This window comes from Dromaius novaehollandiae, chromosome 7 (assembly GCF_036370855.1).
Source record: "Dromaius novaehollandiae isolate bDroNov1 chromosome 7, bDroNov1.hap1, whole genome shotgun sequence".
In the NCBI taxonomy this organism is placed as follows: domain Eukaryota; kingdom Metazoa; phylum Chordata; class Aves; order Casuariiformes; family Dromaiidae; genus Dromaius; species Dromaius novaehollandiae.
The window spans coordinates 37,279,065-37,299,362 of NC_088104.1; the positions used below are offsets into that span (position 1 = coordinate 37,279,065).

Below are 20,298 nucleotides of genomic sequence, written 5' to 3' on the forward strand. Positions count from 1 at the left end.
CTTTGATTAGGGATGCTTTTAGAAGAGTTAACTGCAGCAGTTGTGGTGAAGTTCTAGCATGCACATCCTGAAGAAATATGGATATTCTTTTGAGTAACATTTATGAGGTAACTGACAAATTGGTACAAGGATTTGAACAGTTGCTGTTTGTCAAGAGTTGAATCAATACCCCCTTCATCAACACATCATAAGCACACACACTGACTTCTCCCCCCCCCCCCCCAGGACACAGGAGTTGCAGAGATCAAAGCCACAAAGAGCATCAGTCACAAGTTGACAAAGATGGACCAAACATCCAAAAAACAGAAGATCAGTAATAAGAACAAGCAATATCGCAAAACAGAATTTGTCATCGGTAAGGGTAATAAACAAAAAGCAGATCTTATTTTCAACATCTTGCTTTCTTCATGTGCAGCTTTCTAATTGTTTCAATGGGAGATACAGCAAGAGTATACAAAGGATTAGTATATTATATTTAATTTCTGTAAAAGAGAACAACAGAGGATCCAGCCAACTTTTTGTGTGTATGCACTTTTGCTTGCTGGTTGTTTGCAAGATCAAGGGCCAAGGAAAATTCTGGTGTTTAGGGATTTTTTAGTTTTTGTGAATGGTAATGATTAACTTACTAAAATCAATTCCACTATTACTAATCTTCAAACAAGATACAGCAAGTGTCACTAACAGGAAGAAATTTCAACTACATTTCATGTAGGTGTATGTGGAAGGGTTTTTGTTGTTGTTCAAGTACCAGAAGTCAGGAATTACAAGTTGTGTTAACAAGCAGACACCATAGCTAGGTTTTCTCTATCTAGACCACAGTGTTGAAACAGAAAATCCCCAAGCATGTGTACTGGAGCATGCACTTGTATCGTAAACATAGTTTGATGTTGTTTAGACATGCCTGTTTGCATTGCAGCCATACCAAGACACAGAAAGTTGGATTATGCTGAGCCTTACGCTGTAGGCAGCAGACTTTTGGAGGAAGACAAAATAACTTGTGTGAAGTTATCCAGCAGACTAGAGGCAGTACTAAGCTGTCTCATATCCCAGATTTCCTTTGACAGATATCATGGATTCTACCTTTTGTCCACAGAAGAGAAGTCTGTTACGTGTGCGAGCATTTAATCTAGACAGAGAGCCTCAGCCCTTCTGAGAGCAGCAGGAGCAGCAGTACAAGTTAAGACAAGATAATTTATTAGCAATTAATAGCTGTCTGTATCAAAGTTTTAATATTTACCCAGTTTGTTTGGAAGTTCACTTCGGTTTTGATGATGCATTTTTGTTACACCTGTTTGACCATAACACTGAAGCTTAAAAATAAGAGTTTTGGTGTATTTGATTAACTCAAGCAGAGCAGAAAACAAGATGGGGCAGAAAGATCAAGAGTACAAGTTGTTCTTTTAAGAGTCACCAAGTTACATGATAGAGCAATTTCTCTCATTTGGAATGAGACTTGCAGAGGAAAACATAATGCTTTTATCCAATTTACAATTTGCTCTCAAGTTTGTTCCCTCGGCACAAAAATATTACATAAGAATTACCTCATTAGTAGAAAGATCTACCTCAAGACTGAAACGTTTGCACTTTGAGCAACTACCATTGCATCCAAAAAGATATTAGCTAGATCAACGAGGTAGCTGTGATAGTGATTTGACTGTATGAGGTTTGGAAAGACTTGTGTTTTTTCAGGAAAACCAAAAGAGAAGAGAACCACAGGGAAGAAAAGGGCCCAGGCAGAGAGCGAGCGAGCTGCAGCGAGGAGGCAGGAGGCCCTCCCAGAGCCCACAGCAGAGAGAGGAGCGCAGGGCCCATGCACAGACCCAGCCAGCCCTGCTGCTGGCAGCGGTGAGGCAGCCAGCAGCTGCCCTGCCTCCCCCTCTCCTCCTGAGGAGGAAGATGAAGCCCTCCCTGATGACCACCAGGCCCACAGAGGTGATGGTGGCATTCCCCCTGCATTGAGCCACTCGCCTCCAACCCTGGCCGGTAGCACCCACACAGCAGCAGGCAGGAGCAGCGGGGCCTCAGAGGTGAGAAGCCGCGCTTGTGGGAGGGGACACGCACTGAGGTAACTCCCAGGTTACTGGATTGAAAAAAATCCCCCCCCAACAAAAAGAACAACAACAACAACAAAAAACCACTGAGAACAAAGACCTACACAGCACAGCATTACCTGCCACCTCGGCCAGGCAGCTCAATCACCAGCCGCCTCAGCCACAAAATGGCCACCACCTCCGCCACAAAATGGCCACCACCTCCTCAGCATGTCAGCGCTCCAACCACCAGAGCCCCTGCACCCACATGAGGGCTGGCCTCCGCCCCACACAGGCACCTTCCCAGCCCCACAGCCTCCTCAGCTCTGCTTCGGGTTGACCGTCATCCACACATGAAGGCATGGGGAGAAGCCATCGCTCAGGAAGGTTTCTTCTGGCAGGCTACACACACTAACCAGCAGGCCAAGGCTGCAAATACCCCAGGCCTACACCAAGCTGCCTCTATCCCAGGCAGCCTCCTTTCACACTCTTTCCACTACTCCCTTAAACTATGAGGAAAAATGTGAACTTGGTAGATGTTCAAAGAGGATAGTTTAAGTAGTGACATATTGAGATATTAAATGCAAAGAAATTAATGTAAAAGTCAGATATCATGGAAGTGAGTGCCTGTAAGAGGAAAAAAAAGTTTATTTACCATATACAGAAACCAGGTACTGTCGGCCACACTGACAGGAAGAGTTCTACATATGTCACATCTACTTTAAGGATGCATCTGGTCCAAAAAGCACTCTCCCTCCCCCAGGAATTCCAAATCTCCATTAACAACAGAACAGATAAGCCATCCCCCATTCATGGAATGCCCACTTTAAGTGCATTATTAATTATACTCCTGTTCAGGTTCCTCCTAGGAAATGGCAAGAGGACAAATTAGCACAGGAAAAGAGAGCAGAAAAGGCAGAAAAAAGGCGGCTAGAAGTGGAGAGGAAAAGAAAGGAACGAGAAGAACAGAAGTGGAAAAAGCAAGAGCAGCAGGAACAAATGGAAAAAATGAAAGCAGAACTGGAAAAGGAACAACACAGGAGAACAGAGGACATGCGGTTAGTGAGGATATTTGAGAAGGGAATATTTAGGTGGAATGATAACCTAAAACTACTTGCTTTTTTTTTTTTTGGTCAGCCAAGTATATGTACCCAAACCAATGATCCAGCATGATGAAACATATCCAACAAAGCATTCTCCCAATATAATAGGGGACTAATAAGACATACCAGCACAAAGGAGCCAGCAAACCAGTCTAGTACTCCCTGAACAGTTTCCAAACCAAAGAATAATATCATAGAAGTCTTCATCTGAAATGCATGCACATGTAGTCTCATTTTTGTGGCATATTAGATTTTTCCTAAGCATAGTATTTTGTGTATGCCTTTACTAATTTCACCCCTTTATTTTTAAGACCTTCACCCCTTTATCTTTATTCCAAGTTCTGAGTCCATCCTTCGAATGCTTACACAGACTCCCAAGTAAGACTAAAATTGTGATTTTCCAAGATACTAATGAAAATATCGAATAATACTAGACCCCAGACAGACTTCAAGACCTACTTTGACAGTGGACCACTATTAGTCATTCCACAAATTCAGTTTTTCAACTAGTTGAACATAGCAATTTCACAGAGACAATATTCTACGTTTTACATACAGCAGTGTTATGTGGGACAGCAACAAAATCCCTACAAAACTTTTTCCTTGACAGAGCCACATCGGTAAAAACTTTAGCATAGTTACAACTACATGGTTATAAAGATGCCTCTCAGCAGTACAGATTTTTTGATAACCATACAAGAATTTTTATACTAGTTAAAAGAAAGCAATATGAGCATTTTTGCTTCTTTACCTCTGCTGCCATAGCTTTAGGGAAGAACCTTAAGTAAAGGCAAGGCTCTGAGAGATGCATCAATATCAGAAATGAATGCTGGTATACAATCATCGCATTGCTATTCACCTTTAGAACTGTTCTGCTTATACAAAATGCATTTTCTGACACCATCCCATAGCTCTGCTTTTATGTTATACTTCCTTTTTCATTAAGAATGATCTTTATTGAGGAGAACAGCGACCCCCTTGGGTGATTCTGAAGAGCTGCAGCCTACCTATCCTACTTACTGAATAATTGGGATGTATGCTCTTATCCTGGCATTATAGGAGAGGCAGGTTTGTAGAAATAATATCTTTCATTAAATCAGGTGTTTGAGAAGGACAAATCAGATTTATAAAACACTCTTCTAGATGAGTGCTATGTCCTGTTTCATTCAATTTGAGAAAAGCCAAGCAGGCATTCAAATCAAACTTCTGGACTGAGAACCCTGAGTTAGGGAGATAATCTTAAGTGTCACTCAGTGAAACGAAGACCTGAAGAAACTAAGGTCAATCAAACCTATTTCCAAAATAAGGAGAATATTCCTTTTCATTAGCTTCCTTGACTTTCTTTCATGCTCTTCATTCTCAATGTGAATCGCCCCTGCAAAAATAGCCTACTTTAACCACTACTCTGATCACATCTAAATCTCATCCAAGGCTTTTTCGTTGCCTCCTCTCTTGCTGGATCACCTGGGTTCTTGTTCCCAGGTTCCATCACATTTGCGGAACAAGAACACACAAACATGGAGAATTCTCTCTCCAGCTCTTGCTCTCTGAGCTTTCCTAGCTGCCTCTGTGCTCTATGCCATCCCTTGTCTCCACACCTTTGTTTCAGATAAATCACATACTGTGGGAAGATGGCAATACAAGTCTCTCATATCCTCCTCTAAAATACACATCTAAGAGGTTTATAATTCAGATTTTCACTCCCTGGAGATGTCATGGTGAAAGTTAGGCAGTAAACTCTCTCCCCCCACCCCCAGAATAATTTGCATAACCAACCAGACATATGCTAAGTATCACTAACCAACACCTGTCCTCTCTTTATTCTGATTTCTCCCCCCTTCACTTTGGCAATCTGCTTAGCTTTTTGGGCCAGAACCTGCTCTTCTTCTGGCAAGACTGTTCAGCAGACCCAAGGTTGCTATAGCAATTAATAATCATTTATGTTTTAGTTTACAGAAACAGAGACTAGAAAAAGAGTGGAGGCGCCAGGAGGAGGAGGAGGCAGCAAGGAAGTCACAATTAGAGAAAGCAGCACAGGAACGTATTTGGCAGCAGCAGGAGGAATATCGCAGAAAGCTTCAGCAGTTCCAGAAGAAGAGACAGCTAGAGGAACAAGAACAAGAAGGTCATGTATAGAAAGGCTAATGCTTACTTTATCTGTAGATAACTCATCAAAAGGATGACTTCTAGTAAACGCATAGAACTTAAACTTAGTTTGTGGCTCTGCCATCGAATTCCTGTGACAGTAAGTCCCAAACTTGCAGCACCTCGGCTCTTCCTCTATAGAATAGAGATGGTAACAATAGTCCTCTCTCAGTCCCCATAGCCTGAAGGAAAATTCCTCAACCTGGCTATGATACAATTGCATAAGATGCTAGCAACAATAGCATTCATGCCATATTTGTTAATTTACTGATGTTTTCAGCATATTTGATAACTTCTCTGGAAGCCCCAGTCCCAGTAGCTAGAGAGTTGAAGATTCTATTTCTAACAAGTATTTGCAGAGAAAAGCTTGAAAACACAAATCCTAAATGCCAGATTAAAAAAAAACAGAAAACCCATTACAATTATTTCTAAATTGCGTAATTAAAGCCAAACTCATGTTTTTGAGACCAGTTTAAATACTTGGAATGTCAGTATTCCAACTGTAAATTCTCTTAATTTGTAATTGATTAAAAACATTTCCTAAATAGGAGTTATACGAGCAACTAACAGTTGTTTGGTGGTCTGTTCCTAAGAGGCAGAAAAACAGAGACAAAGAGAAATGTGGTTAGAGGAGCAACACCAGCAACTAGTGGAGATGGTAGAAGAACAAGGCCTGGAGTATGACAGAAGAAATCAAGAGGAAGAGAAGGCAAGACATGAGGCTGAAGAGCAGAGAAAGAAAGCAGAGGAAGAGGCTAGACTAGCTTTGGAAGAAGACAAAAGACAAGCACAGCTTTTAATCAGGTACATAGCTATTATTCAAAAGGTTAAGTTATTTTTTTCTTGAATAATAACACATCCATATACCTAGTGCCAGCTGGGACTCATTTATCAGTGTAGTTCAAATTGAAGAGCAATATCAATACCCTCAGGAGTTGGTAAACTGCCTTTGATTTGAACTTCAAGCTAGAATGCAGTTCTTCTGCAATTCAAACAGTTTTCCAGTGTTTCCCCAAATTGCACTAACAATTCATGAACACCCTAAACACCCTAGAAAGGGTTCAAAAATATAGATAACATCCATTTACACAACAGGGGGAAAAAAAAAGCATAAACAGATGTGCCCATAGAGCTGAAATTAGGATTACCTTTATGCCATCCATCAGAGCAGACTCCAGCATAGCATACTTCCAGAACTCATTCCTACTAGCATCTCTGAAGACAGGAGTTGGAGTTCGCATATTCCATACCAAAATGCTGCATATAGCCCTTCTTAAGGGGAGCCTACAGCAATCTGTCAGCCACAAAGCACTACAAAGTATGAGAGGATATGCTGTGACTTCAGCTGAGCAGGAATAGCTACATCTTGCTTGCTCTATTCATACTGTTGACAGGAAGAACATATTGGCCCACAAGATATTAGCATAAACTAAAGTTTTCTTCCCCAGCCCATTCCAAAGTTTGCTCAAAGCCAACACCTGGGGCAAGTCCAGGCTCCTGCTCAAAAGGCACTGTAAAACGTCAAAGAAATTGGCAATGAACAAGTAATGAGCCTATTGAGTTTGTAGGTTTCAAGTCAAAGCAGCAGCTTTCTAACCAAAGGAAGAATTCTGTCCTGTATTTTTAATCCATTTTATTAACACTGTTTGCAGGCAAAAAGCAGCTCTGGAGCAACATCTGCAGTTCCAGCGTGCACTACTAATAGAAACTACTGGACTAGAACACACTCAAGATATTTCCCGTCCATGGGTGTTTTCTTATTTTCAACTGCTTGAAAAGCTAGGCCCTGAAAAGAGTACAAAAGAATAAATAAATGCTTAGCGCCAGAGATAGATCACTGCAGTGAGCTCTTTCAGATCAAATATAATTCAAGGTTCCAACCTGATTAAAACTGGAAGAATGCTCCTTTACTGGATAGGTGCTGCTCTCGATCCCAAATTTGTTTTCCCAGACTACAAGTCTAGTCTGTGTATACATCCTATAGATAGAAAGTAAAAGCTTTTTTTTTTTTTTTTTTAAAAAAATCAGCCAGTAGAAATTAACCTAGACAGACCACGATGACCTTTACAACCTCTCAAAGTGCCAGAGTACATTTTGTTTATCCTTTGCTGCTTCATCCCAGATTCTTTAGGCCATTTTGTGGTAAGACAGAAAACAATGAAACTGTCAGTTTACAAGAGATACGAAAGATCTCAGTTCTGACTTTCAGAGGGATCCCCCAAAGCAACTGATTTATGTGCCGTTGCAAAAAAGGCTAGATGTCTTCAGTATCAGCCCTATGCACTACAGAAATAAACAAGATAAACTTGCCAGGTTCCTCTTGTTTTCCACTTTGCTAGTATTTTATCTATCAAAAAGAAAGCGAGACATTTTGTAGATTCAAATTACATTAAAGTTCCTGTAGATCGGGAGAGAAAAGTAATCAATTTTTGTGGTCTTCCTAAATTGAACCTGAACTTCATTTAAATTAAATATGCATCAAGCACTGGTTCTAAAAGCAAAAAAAAAAAAAAAAAATAAAATAAAATAAAAAAAATTTTACAGCGCTTCTAACATGCACAGTTCCTACAGCTTTCTGTATGGAGTTTCATAAGCTGATCTTCTCATTTAAGAAAATAAATTTTACCTGCACAGCAATTATTCAGAAATGCATATAGAAGATGCACAGGTCACATCTGTATTGTATTCTTAATAATAATTTCCATTTAAAGTAGTAAGAACTAAAAACCCTTAGTATTCAGTAGTCAAAAGAATTCATGGCAGACTTCAGGTTTTGCCATTATCTGAAATTCTAACTGAAGTCCAAATCCTGCAAACGCATTTAACTGCACAATCTTCTGTTGGATTTACAATCAAGTATACATACTTCTAAGAGAATATACAGATCCTTTAAACGTACCAGCTGTAAGCAAATCTGAACAGAGACTGATACTTTTGTACAGCATTTACCAATACAGCCTTTATACACTACCACAGTGGATATTAACAACAATTTTCAAAGGTAAAAATATTTAAGGCAAAACCAGCTCAGTGAAGTGGTTTCATTCCCCCTCACTTAAGAGGCACACACACTAGTAATGGAACCAACCATCCAAGGGTTCTCATCAGTTCTCCTAAAATACATGCAAGTGTATAAAGACAACAAAGGAAAGAACGTGGAAGAAAAGAGGATTTTTTCTATTTTTCCTTCAATATACAAAGGCCAATCTGGCTTCCAGCCATGAGCTTCAAAGGCATGAGTGATTTATCAGTTTCACCTGAGACTGCTTTTTCAGAAAGAAATTCTCTGAGAAGTATAACTTATTCCAGAGAAATGGGAAAAAAATCCATGTCTCTGCCCACCCATCAACTTCAAAAATTAGGTTTTGCTTCAATGTAAAACATCAAAAAAATGATCTTCCTTAAAAAGGTAATCATACATCCATGTAGTTTGTGTGTCTTCTCATTTTACATGAAGACCTTAATACTAATCTTTGAAGCAGAATACAGTTTTCCTGTCATTACTGTTCCAACAGCTGTAACAGTACAGACTTTCTATAGACCAGCAGCTCCTTTTAGAAACTAGCTCTTCAAGGCTTCATAACAAACATGAGAAAGAGGTTAAATCAGTTTGTCACTGGTACTATACACTCTAAAGAGAGATGTTTTAGGACAAGGTTACATGACCTCAGCCGGAGTTTCATCCCACTGAAGCCAAAATACCATTCTGAAGCAAATCCTCTTCTATAGCCTCAAAAGAGAGTTAAATGCAGTACTTCAACTAGAAAGTTGATATAAACAAGCAGCTAAAATGCAGACTTGGAAGAGGAAGGTGGGCAGTAAGAATCAAAGAAAACTGGTGCAGCAACTAGAGTACTAATATTGAATCCAGGGGAATGTGGATTCTTTTCCCAGCTCCACTTTCAGCTTCCTGAGTGACCTGAGCAAGCCACTGTCCCCTGTGCCTCAGTTCTTAATTTGTAAGAGAAGCATAATGAGAACTTGTCTGCTAACAAGAGCACTGCACAGATTTAAATTAGGAAATGATCTGATATTAATTACAAGGCTACTTATTTCTGGTATCCTTAAGCAGATATATTTGATATTCTAAAAAAGCAACTGAGGTCCAGAGACAACATAGTTCTACATCACAATAGCCGTCCCTCCTTCTCCCAAAGAATTTAATTACATAATACTTTTAAGAAAATCCCATATTCTGACATTTTATAAACAAAAATTTTAATCTTTAAAAAATTGCTTAGTGCAACTATGTGTACAAAAGTATATTACTAGATCAGAAATAGGACATTGAAACCACAAGCATGAAAGGAAATGCATTTATAACTTTACAGCAAGTGCCATAAAAACTGATGATTCAAAACCCATCTGCAATTTCATCTAAGCATGCCAGCACTAAAGCATATGTCTTAAATGAATTTGGCATTCATAAAATGATCTTGATTTACAAAACAATACCAAAGCAGAAACAAGTCCTATTTATCTGCAGAAGCAATGAAGCAGGGACAGTGCAGAACACTCTCTACACTGCCCTGCCTGTAACCTCCTATCTGAGCTTTCATACCCGATCAGGCACAACAGGTTAGTTCAAACTGATCATTCAGAACCCTGTAACTAGCTATTACATGAAGTGAACCCTCATAATGGTGCCCAGTAACATGGACACACCAAGACAGTTCATCCATCATATAGGAATTATTTCTGTGACACCATGATTAAATGAAATGTAGTCATTAAGAAAACCCTCTTCGAATTGGCTTCAAAGTTGCGTTTTCAGTCTAACCTTTGAGAATGTAAAATGAAGCTTAACCATATATGAATATTCTCTAACAATAAGACAAGAAATAGCTGGTAGTCTCCAAAAAGAACCTATAAACCAAACTGATCAAGTGTTTTACTAGGGCAAGGGAAAATAAGTAAATGCTTTTTTTTTATGAGGCATATTTACAGAGCACAATTTTTCTGGCTTCAATGCACTAGAAAGGCATGTTTTCTTTATCACTTTTTATGTTTTTGCTCATTTCCAAAGATTTGAAAAGAAGATACAAATTATTGTTTATAAAATCGTTTTTCTTGTTTATTTTAATGAAGCTGGTACAGACAATGTCCATTCAAAACCCACGTCCCAGGCCAAAAGGTACAAACAAGAGTGTCAAAGTAACACCAGTTGTCTGCTGTGAACATTCTTGCATGAATACCTGTGTGTACTAATTGCTATATGAAGTTAGAATGCTTCTGGGCTCTTCTGGCAAGATTTAAGAATCATTAGGGTTTTCAATTTTATGTCTTCAGCAAAGCCATCTCTGGAGCAAAGTACAGATGACAACAGTTCTAGCTTTTCCATTTCCAACTTGGTAATCTTCTTCGCTGGGCCATCAGCACAATTTAAGCAAAATAGCTCTGAGTTATGGATACACAATTTCTCCATAGTTTAGTTCTCTGAAAAACTTCATCTCGCACTGAAAGTTATAGTCCAGGAGTGAAACAGTCACACATCAAAACTTCAGGGCCGATATGGAAGTCATTAAGAACACTTGCCCACCTGGCAGATCTTACAACCTTCGTGCCCGAAATGCACGAACCTAGTGAACATACAAATGCATGTGTGTACATGTATTTCTAAAGGGGAGGGCGGAAGGGAAAAAAGGGAGCAGGGCTGCAGCTGGATCACAAAAGTTCAGCACAATGAAAACAGAAACAATAGTGTATAATGAGCACGAGAATTCAAAATACCAGACGCTTGAAAATAAACTCCCAGAGATGGGGTGCCAGTTTCAATTCAGTGTTGAACACCACATTACAAAAGAACTATTATTTAAAAATAAAAAAGGATTAAGGGGAAAGAAAACAAACAGAAGGATCTAAACTGTTGAGTGACCCCCCGTCTGTTCCTGATAAACTTCAATCACATCTTCCTCCTCCATCCCCAGCTGTGAGAATAGAGAAAAAACAGCACATAATTGTTATAAATCCGGTGTTCTAAATTCAGAGCAGGTCCTACACAAGCTACAGAATGGTTTGTTCCTCTTTCCCACCATAATCCTTCAAAGGACAAAGGGGTTAAAAATTTTTCAATCACTATCTTACTCGTCAACACTAGTGATTTTTAGTCCCTCTCTCTCTCTCATGTTTCATCTTTACAACACATCTCAGTCAAAGTAACAGCCTTATCTGTGAAGTCTAAATCCACTCGTGGAACAGAACACATCAGTTTGGAAGGCACCAGCTTTATCTTTCTTTAAATCCTTTCTTGTGCAACAGATGCACAAGAATGCAACCAATGACATTGTGAATGCACCAGCTGTAGAGCCATGTGGCTTATAAACAGCACGTTCCTACCTCACAATACAGCTAAGACCTAAAGCTTGCAACTCGCATCACCTGCTTACAACTGTTCCCTCAAAGAGGATAACTTAATGGATTCCACAATACACAATTTTCTTTCAGATTTTTCAAAAGGTCATTATTATAACTCAATGTTTCTTCCTGCTTTGTCATAACAGTTGCTGGAAATCACTGGATAACAAAAGTAACCTATTTCCTATTTATTTACACTTTCATCTAATAAGTGTGAGCCAGAATTGACTATTTAAAGAACTATCCTCAGGTTAACAGCCTGGCTGAACAGAAACTAATCAGTTATGTATTTAATTTTTCCAGTGAACACTGTTTAACACTTTCTAGAAAGAGAAACTCACCTCCTTGGGGGTATGATTATCAGTAATTCTCTGACCCTCGAAGAGGAACCTGAGTGAATTCATTGGAACACCCTAAAAAAAACACACATACACAAGAAAACTTAACTGAAACTTGCACATATTCGTAAGACATACAATTTCAATAAAAACAACACACGAAAAATAAAAAGGAAAGTGTTATTTCCTGTTTTACAGTAAGTTCAGCTATTCTGTTGCTCCCATGTAGACTATGAAAGAGCAATTCAAGGAGAATGTTAGCACTAACATGCACATTTATTCCAAAGTCATACAAGAGTTCAACAACTGGGAAGTTTCCTTCATAGGTTGCCTGCCCCCCACCACCACCACCACCACCACACCCCTTTTTAAAGTATTCCTACACCTCCCTTCCAAGATAATTTTACAGGTGGAGGTCAAAGTCTTCCTCTGAAGCTCACACCATTATTAAGGATTCTACCACAACATGAATAATGCTACATGTACTTCAGAAGTCCCCTCCCTTGCCTTCCCAACCCTACAGCAACATAAGAAGGAACAGCATCCTTAACCATTATTCATTCTGCAGAAGTTTTACATTGCAGAGGGGAGAGAGCAGAGGTGAGAAGCAGAAAGGACACCAATCAGGCAGAAAGAAGCACCCCAATGGCACATAAGATTAAGTCACAGTACATCTGTCATAGACCATGCCTGTGTCACAGCTGAATACCATACCTCACCTAAACAGGTGAGGCTAACACTTGTCCTCTTTCAAAAGCATTATGAGCAAAACAAATGCAAGCAAAATATGACCCGTTTTGTGTACCAATTATATCTCAGAAGTATTGCTTCCAAATTACCAGGCAGAAGGGAGAAAAAAAACAACCCCGCCCCACGCACACAGAGGCACAGAGGAAAAGCTCCTCACACTGTTCTTTAATCCCCCCTCCCCGACCAACTCAGAAGAAATGTTCATGGTCCCTCCACCAGAGGAAGATTACTCTGACACCAGAATAAAAGAATGCATTGACTGCAGATGAAGATAAGAGGTTCTCCAGATTTCAACCATGTCTGTTCAAATTGTTCTTTTTTGAAAAATTCACACACGCGTACATCAGTCAGTCAATAAGGCTATTGCATAAGTTATTTCTAGATTTGATTTAAAATTTTAACTTCATAGAAGGAGTCACAGCTTCAGTCACTTGGATTTTGCTACAAACATATCTGGTGTTTAATCTCACCTTTTCTTTCTTCCTACACCAGTAGGATAGCAAGCTGTATAGCAGCATGCTGACATCAGTGTACAAAGACACAGAAAACCTAATACACCATAGTTTGAACAAGGCATGAACAAGCATTTCTACAAAAGAACACTTCCATTGACAAGTTCAACTTGTCTCAATGTATTAACATAAAAAAGCAAAGTATTAAATCCTAAGATTGTATCTGCTCAAGTGGACTCAAACACAATTGCTCAAGAAAAGGCCACACAAAAGACATCCTCTAACCCCAATGCTGGAAAAAACTAGGCCAAGGCCTCTGCAAACACTTAGTAGCAGTGAATCCATAGCATCTGCCACAGAATCTTAAAGTGAAGATAAATTTATTGTCCTGGTAACAGTAGTTACTGCTTACCTACAAACATTAATACTGGAAGTTTATTAAAATTAAGGCATAATAGCTAAAGTTAACCAATTACCACATGAACAACAGTAACTATGTGTAAGGCTGTCCTCATGTCTACAGCATCAGTATCTTGCAGCTTTCATGGGTTTGCACTTGGAGCAGCAAGATTTTACAGTAGCTATAAATATATGCCTAGGCATACTAAAAGGTAACTTATGTTTTCTGAACAGCTACCACACAGTTTCAGCCAGTAATTTTAACTAATTACAAAGTTTTCAACAGAGTTTTTAATAGAAATATCTTTATCTGCCAAAATATATGAGGAGATTCATTGTATTTATCCTGTCAGATACTGGTCTTGCTGGTAACTAAACAGAACCTTTCCTACCACAATAAATGTCTTTGAAAGTACAATAAGAGGAGAAAAGCAAAAGTGGTGTTTGCCTTTTTTTTTTTTTTTTTTTTAAAGGAGACAATGCCATTGTTTCACAAACCTGTCTTTGACAGTATGATTCTTTGAGTTTCTTGAGGTGTGTCGTCATTTTCACCTTGAAGTGAATTTCACTGCTGTCCTAAGAACAGGAAAGAAAAAATGTTATCCCCTTTGTAGTAATTGCTAACTTCATCTACACGAGCTTTAAGACTTTATTGCTGTTAAACTAGCACTGAACACAGTTTAACTATCACTGTGAATACTTTGGTGACTGGTAAATCATCCTAGAGGACCATATTATGATGCATTAAACTCATCATTTGCTTTCATGGAAGCTCTGTTTTAAAACAGTCTGATACAGCCTAAGGCTCACTTTGGAGGTTTTAGATTTCAAAGTTTTAAAAAACATAGTTAGTTCACAGTCTGTGCTTCCATCTTTTCCCCAGCTGATGTACTTACACATACAAACAAACATATGCAGGGGACTTTTGCTCTCAGATTCCAGAAGAGACAAGTTAAAGCTTGCACTTCAAAACTTATATGAAACCTTGTTCAATTAGTGTAATTATCTAGAAGTTAGGATACAGGCTGACTTGGCAACGCAGCACTAACCTAGAGCGAATTCTTCGGTCTCGTTCTATTGTCCTTCCTACCAGCTAAAGATAGATATCTAACTATTTAGAACCATCAAAATGGCTGCAAATACGACTGACTGCAAGAGGGTCACATTTAACTTTCGAATGTGTTCTCACTATTGCTGATTAAACCAGCAAGAGGTAAGCTAATTTATGCTAGGACTACTTAAGTCTTCTGTCTCCAGTTAGCAAAGCAATCATGCCAATACTTCCAAGAAACAATACTGAGATCAATTAAATAATCTACGGGTTCTTTGCTGAGGACTTCTGTTCAAGGAGGACCTGGACATTCTCATCCCAACGCAACTTAAATGCAGACCTATAATCCACCCTTCACATCTACCACCAAACCAACCAACAGCATCCTCTTCTGATCCCTGTCCAAGAAAGATGACCTCATGCTTATGTACAAAATGAACTCCAAAGCCCTGAATTTCAGTTTTGCCACAGTATTTCCTCATGTCTTTGGAAAAGTTAACCTCTAAATACATCAATTTCTCTAGCTTTAAGATAGGGATCACACTGACCAAATTCTCAGTCAGAAGAGTAACTTAGCTTTTCAAAAACCCTCACACCACTGCCAGAGTAGACTAACAGACATCACTGGCAACAGGTAAATAGTTTATTTGGGAAAAATCCAGACTGAAGAACTCAAAGTGTCAACTTTCATCTGTTCATTCCTACAATACAAAAAACTTACACCTCCAAACACCCACAAGTAATTATGTACATTAAAAAAAACTCACCTGCCCAATGACTTTGAGTTTAATGTATTCTCCCTCTTTCTTATCTCCTAAGTCCTCCGCTGAAGGTTTTGCTTCCTGCAAGAAAAACATATTCCAAAAACACTCTGATAAAGTACATTTCATTATTTTCACTGGACAGTATGACAGCTGCCATCCTCTTTGTGTTACATTAAATACAAACTACCCAAGGCACCTTCTTTCTTCCTATGTGTGAAACTAAGTGACATAGCATTATGAAAGACTATGACAGCACGTGAAAAAGTAATTTAATGATGGAAGAGAAATACCATGGAGAACATAAAAGATGGAAGAAGAATCATTTGGAGATACATGACAACAGATGCAAAAATTAGAATTCAATTTTACACCACTAACTCCCAATGAACAAACAGACCACAAAAGAGAAATACTGAAAGGATACTAAGACTCAGGTGCTCACAATAAATAAAGCGAGAAGAGTAAACAGAACACACTTATGACACCTACCAGCACAAAGAATGAATCATGCAAACATTTTTCAACCCTTCTATTGCATCGACAGTGTTTACTACTTCCAAAAGAATAGCCAGCCACCTTCCCTCCAATGACAACAAAACAGCACCAATTAACTGCCTCCTTCCAGCATGTTTACTGTAAGACAACCATTCTTAAAGTTTCAGTTCCAAGAACTGTAATGTTTTGATATCTTTCCAGCATAAGAATGATTACAGGCAAGTATGATTCAGTAGCTTAAGCACAAAAGCTTTTCAAACAAGGTTCAAATGCTAGGTTCAGGAAGACATGAATTCAAGGCTTCAAAGTTTTCACATTAACTGCTGACAGGTAAGTCAGAGATCAGATATAATTACCTCCATCCCTCACCTGTCACTACATATGTTGGATCAGGCCTTTGGTTATGTTCCATTATAGCACAAAGGGATCCTACATGCTGCCTCAGGTCCACATGGTGCTTGATGAGGAAATCCTCCAAGTAGTCAGAAACAAGGATCATGTTTTAAATCTTTCTTTCATATTTGATTGCTTAGCACAGTGGACAAAAGCAAAATATGTACAGTTGCCCACCACATATGTTTTCCCAGTCGTAAAGAAGCTTTTTGCTGCATATACAGAAATATGCTTTGTGTGGTAGGACTTGAGCTTTGGGATCAAGCAACACAAATACACGCTACCCTTACAGATTAAGTCCATCCAGATAGGGCTCTATCTCCAGATTAAAATGACAAACAAGCTTTTTTTTTAAAAAAAAAAACCCTTTAAAAAGGGATTAAACATGCACAACTTCTTTGAATGTTAAGACCTTGGGGAAGGAGGAGAGGGCTGCAAGCACTTTCCCTAACTACCTGTGCAAGTCCCAGGCTGGAGGGAAGATTCACTTTGTATTATTTTAACTCACTGCTTTCAGCCAGATCCATTCAGTTTCTGTGACAGCAAAAAAGCATGAGCAGGAGACCTCGACTGGTTGGAATACTTTTATTTTAAATACCCACCTGGGCACAGTCTGGAATGCTGGGACTGAACTTTCACCCTTCAAGCTCATAACCAGAAACCAACCTCAAGCCTTCAATAACCTGGACACTGACCTCCAGGTCTGAAAGCAAGTCACTTTCAAAGCATCAGAGGAGTCTTCCCTGATACAGAAACACAGCAACTGCACTCCTTACCAAAGTTTTCCCTTTCTAACATATCTCAACTCTGATCTCATGGGACTATTTGTGGGAATAAAAATAGGTCGACTTCCACTCCTGACTCAAAGAGAAAAAGAAGAAACTGCAACCTGTCCTGCAGACCTGTTTCTCACTTCTCTTTCATATGGACAGCTTGCACAAATAGCAGTCCTACATACAGACCAGAAAAATGCTAACCTCCAGGAATCCAAAAGAGATTCAGATGTCTACAAATCCAGAGTCTGTAACTTTCATAACTGTCTCCTGTTTTGCTGTTTCCCAAGGAATTTATCAGAACATCCCACCCCTTCCCATGAAATTTCATTTCAGGCAGTCTTATTTTACTTTGCATAAGAACTAAATTGCATAGCAGCATATTGTCCTAGCAGTAAAGGACTTCACAGTAGTTGATCCAGTCCTGTGCATTGTAGCAGATCTACCTCTTCAGCCTCCCATAACAAATCATTCTGTACAAGGTATGACAAATTGTCATTGCTACTATGACAGCACCTCCAGACAATACGAGTGGAAAGCAATGATTCATAACATTTGATTCCTACCCTCAGGGACAGAGAACTCAAGTACTAGAAACCAAGAGGAAAAAGGGCAATCAGCAGGAAGAACAGAGGCTTAAAACATCAGTCTACCATAAAGGCGCATGCTTAAAGCCCCAGCAACCTCTCACCCACAAAAAAATCAGAGCAAACAGCAGAGCTGGAATTTCAGGAAAAAAAGAAATAGGATCAAATCAATGCTGAAAAAGCCAGTAATTGTAGTTTAAAGAGCAGAAGATTTGAAATCAGAATACAACAAGACCCAGCAAGTCTGAAACAGCTTCCTGCATTTTGTCAGTGCTAACTATGCTGCCATTCAACGCCAAATGGAAAAGCCAACAGAAAAACACCTAAGAACAAAGGAAGCAAGCAGATTGCAAAGTTACTAAATTACAAGCATTCCCTAACAAAATCCAAGATCAACAATACACAAGCAAATATCCAGGCTTTTACTTGAACTGCTGAAGGAATGGTGTTTATGGGTGTGTCACAAAGATTTATGTCAAAAACACAAACAAACAAACCCAAAACACCACAACACTCTACTAAGTTTAACTTTTCACTAGATTCCTAAACTTCTAAAGGCCTCATCTCACTGTTTTCTTAAATAGCACAAATGAGGTCTCTAATACCATCTCAATTATATTAACACTACATTCATGACTGTAAAGCACTCAAAGTTCCCTGGATGAAATGCAACCCAGTGTGCCAGGTATTTGCTATTGCCACTAATGCAACCACAAAATAAACGTTGTAAGGCAACTTATTGCAAATTTTCTCCAACAACAAATTGTATCTACTATTATTCTGAAGCATTCCAACTTCGATATCCAAGCCTAAAAGAAACCCCTACTCAGCATACTTCAGACCATCGTTTGGAATCAAAATTACAAGAGGAGTAAGATTACATCACGCATCCCAGCGCAGCAAACTCTCGCATTTGTTACAGGAATAGGAAAATATGTACAATTGTGCCACAGCATTTCCTGTCCACAGTATATAGAGCTAAAAATGCCTTAATCTAGACTGAATTAGAATAAGAACAGTCTGAGATTTGGGGGGGGGGGGGGGGAGGGTCTTATACTTCTCTTTCTCCCCTCCGCTATGATCCCACTAAGCAGCCACGTGTTTTTAGAAGTTTACCCTTGTTGCTACAAGTATTTTCTTTTTTTTAATCACAGAAGATAGTTTCCAATTGGGAAGAAAGAAACTAAACCAACAATGTATCTTTATTTATTAAAAAAAAAAAGCAGTTGGAAATGACAAAATTACATCCTCTTAACATCTTGATTCCAGGACCAGAAATGAGGATATTGTAAACCACCTACAATTTCAGGCAATCTGATTACTCCAGTAGGATTGGTAAACAGAGGAATGAGATCTATGGTGTTGCATTACTTACTGTATGTTATACTGTTACTTATGTGTCTGTTTAGGTCTTTTCACACAGTCCCCCCCAGCAACGAATGACAAAACATCTGATAATGTTTAACATAGGTATTTCCAAGGAAAAAAAAAATAGAGTCTTTATCCGGTGTACTTTACTGGACATGTACCTTTAAGACACACATCCAATAGTCTCTCAATTTTACATACTTCGAGCAGCCCCAAAGAAGAACGAACATGCATGCACCTTAGCAGGACCGGGCTGGAGAAGGAATTACCTAATGAACAATGTTGTGTGTTAAAACATGCCTTAGTTCTCCAATACAAACTACAGAGTAGGCTGCACGAAGTTCAGCCTACAGAATCCAGTTCATAATTTGGTTTTTCTTCCTCTTATGCAGCCACTTGCCCGCGTTTTGCTACCCTGGAAACACGTCGCGATGAGGGCTGGCGCTCGCTGCGCTGCCGCGGGCAGAGCCAGGCGGTAACACCACCGGCACCAGCAGAGTCTCACTGTGCTCGGGAGTCGGGGGGGACGACGACGACACCCGGCTCGCACAGCAATGACCGCTATTCATGGGCCGCGCTGCGCCCAGGCCACTGCTCAACGCAGGCACCGCACACCCGAGATTTACCGCTGTTCCTGGGTGTTTTTCCTGTCGTGACTTGCATTAATACTACCCTCGACTTCGCAGCACTGCAGGAAACACTTGCAGGTGCTGCCGCCGGTTTCCCCAAAGTCAAACCGCCGTGACACGGCTGTCACCGGAGCCAACGCACCAAGCGAAGCGAAACGCCACAAAACGGAGCTGCGAGGCGGCTGCGACTCCGCCGCGCACCCCCCCGAGCCTAGAGCAACGGCCGCCAGCCCAGGGCTGCGCACGGCGGCGCCGGCCGGGCCACCCGTCCCGGCGCGGCATCCCGCCTCACGGCCGCGCAAGGGAAAACGAAAGGAAGGGGCCGCCGCGCCGCGCCGCCCCTGGCTGCCGGCACAACGGCCACGGCGCGGGGGCGAAGCGCGGCGGCAGAGCCCGGCCGAGGCGCAGGAGCGCAGGCCGGACCCCCCCCCCCCCCGGCCCCGCAGCACGGCCCGCGGGGAAGCGCCGCCGCCCGCCGGGGCCGCCCCCCTCGCCCCAGCCCCCGGGTACCTGGTCAGACATGGCGTCGCCCCCTCGCGTGCGGCAGGCTCGGCTGGGCCGCGGCAGGCGCTCCGCTCCGCTCCCTTTCTCTCCGCCGCAGCACAAACACAGGCCGCGGCGCGGGCGGGCGGGATTTCCTGTGCGCCTGAGATCACTTCCCGGCCCG

At 40.5% G+C, this 20,298-nt stretch overlaps 2 protein-coding genes and 1 long non-coding RNA gene across 3 annotated transcripts in view; 2 read left to right on the top strand and 1 right to left on the bottom strand.

Moving 5' to 3' along the window:
* Nucleotides 1-452, top strand: part of KIAA2012 (KIAA2012 ortholog) — a 49,125-nt gene extending 48,673 nt beyond the window's left edge. Inside the window, exon 15 of the mRNA XM_064515508.1 lies at nt 226-452. Within this exon, the coding sequence (XP_064371578.1) occupies nt 226-423 (198 nt within the window). The 3' untranslated portion in view covers nt 424-452. The remainder of the gene's footprint in view (nt 1-225) is intronic.
* A 2,483-nt stretch (nt 453-2,935) lies between these two features.
* Nucleotides 2,936-7,819, top strand: LOC112989098 (uncharacterized). Its single transcript, XR_010390036.1, has 3 exons — nt 2,936-3,088; nt 5,083-6,082; nt 6,931-7,819. It is a non-coding gene; the product is annotated as an uncharacterized LOC112989098 (long non-coding RNA).
* Nucleotides 7,820-10,324: 2,505 nt separating this feature from the next.
* On the bottom strand, nt 10,325-20,298 carry SUMO1 (small ubiquitin like modifier 1). The gene is made up of 5 exons (XM_064515207.1): nt 20,142-20,298; nt 15,390-15,464; nt 14,070-14,147; nt 11,974-12,045; nt 10,325-11,205 (listed from the first exon to the last, which is right to left on the bottom strand). The coding sequence occupies exons 1-5, from the start codon at nt 20,151-20,153 to the stop codon at nt 11,137-11,139; spliced, it is 306 nt and encodes a 101-aa protein (XP_064371277.1). The 5' UTR covers nt 20,154-20,298; the 3' UTR covers nt 10,325-11,136.

Coding starts and splice junctions, on each gene's coding strand:
- SUMO1 (XM_064515207.1), bottom strand. Junction 14,148..15,389: donor AACTCAAAGTCATTGGGCAG/GTGAGTTTTTTT, acceptor TCCTGTTCTTAG/GACAGCAGTGAAATTCACTT. Junction 12,046..14,069: donor AATCATACTGTCAAAGACAG/GTTTGTGAAACA, acceptor TGTTTTTTTTAG/GGTGTTCCAATGAATTCACT.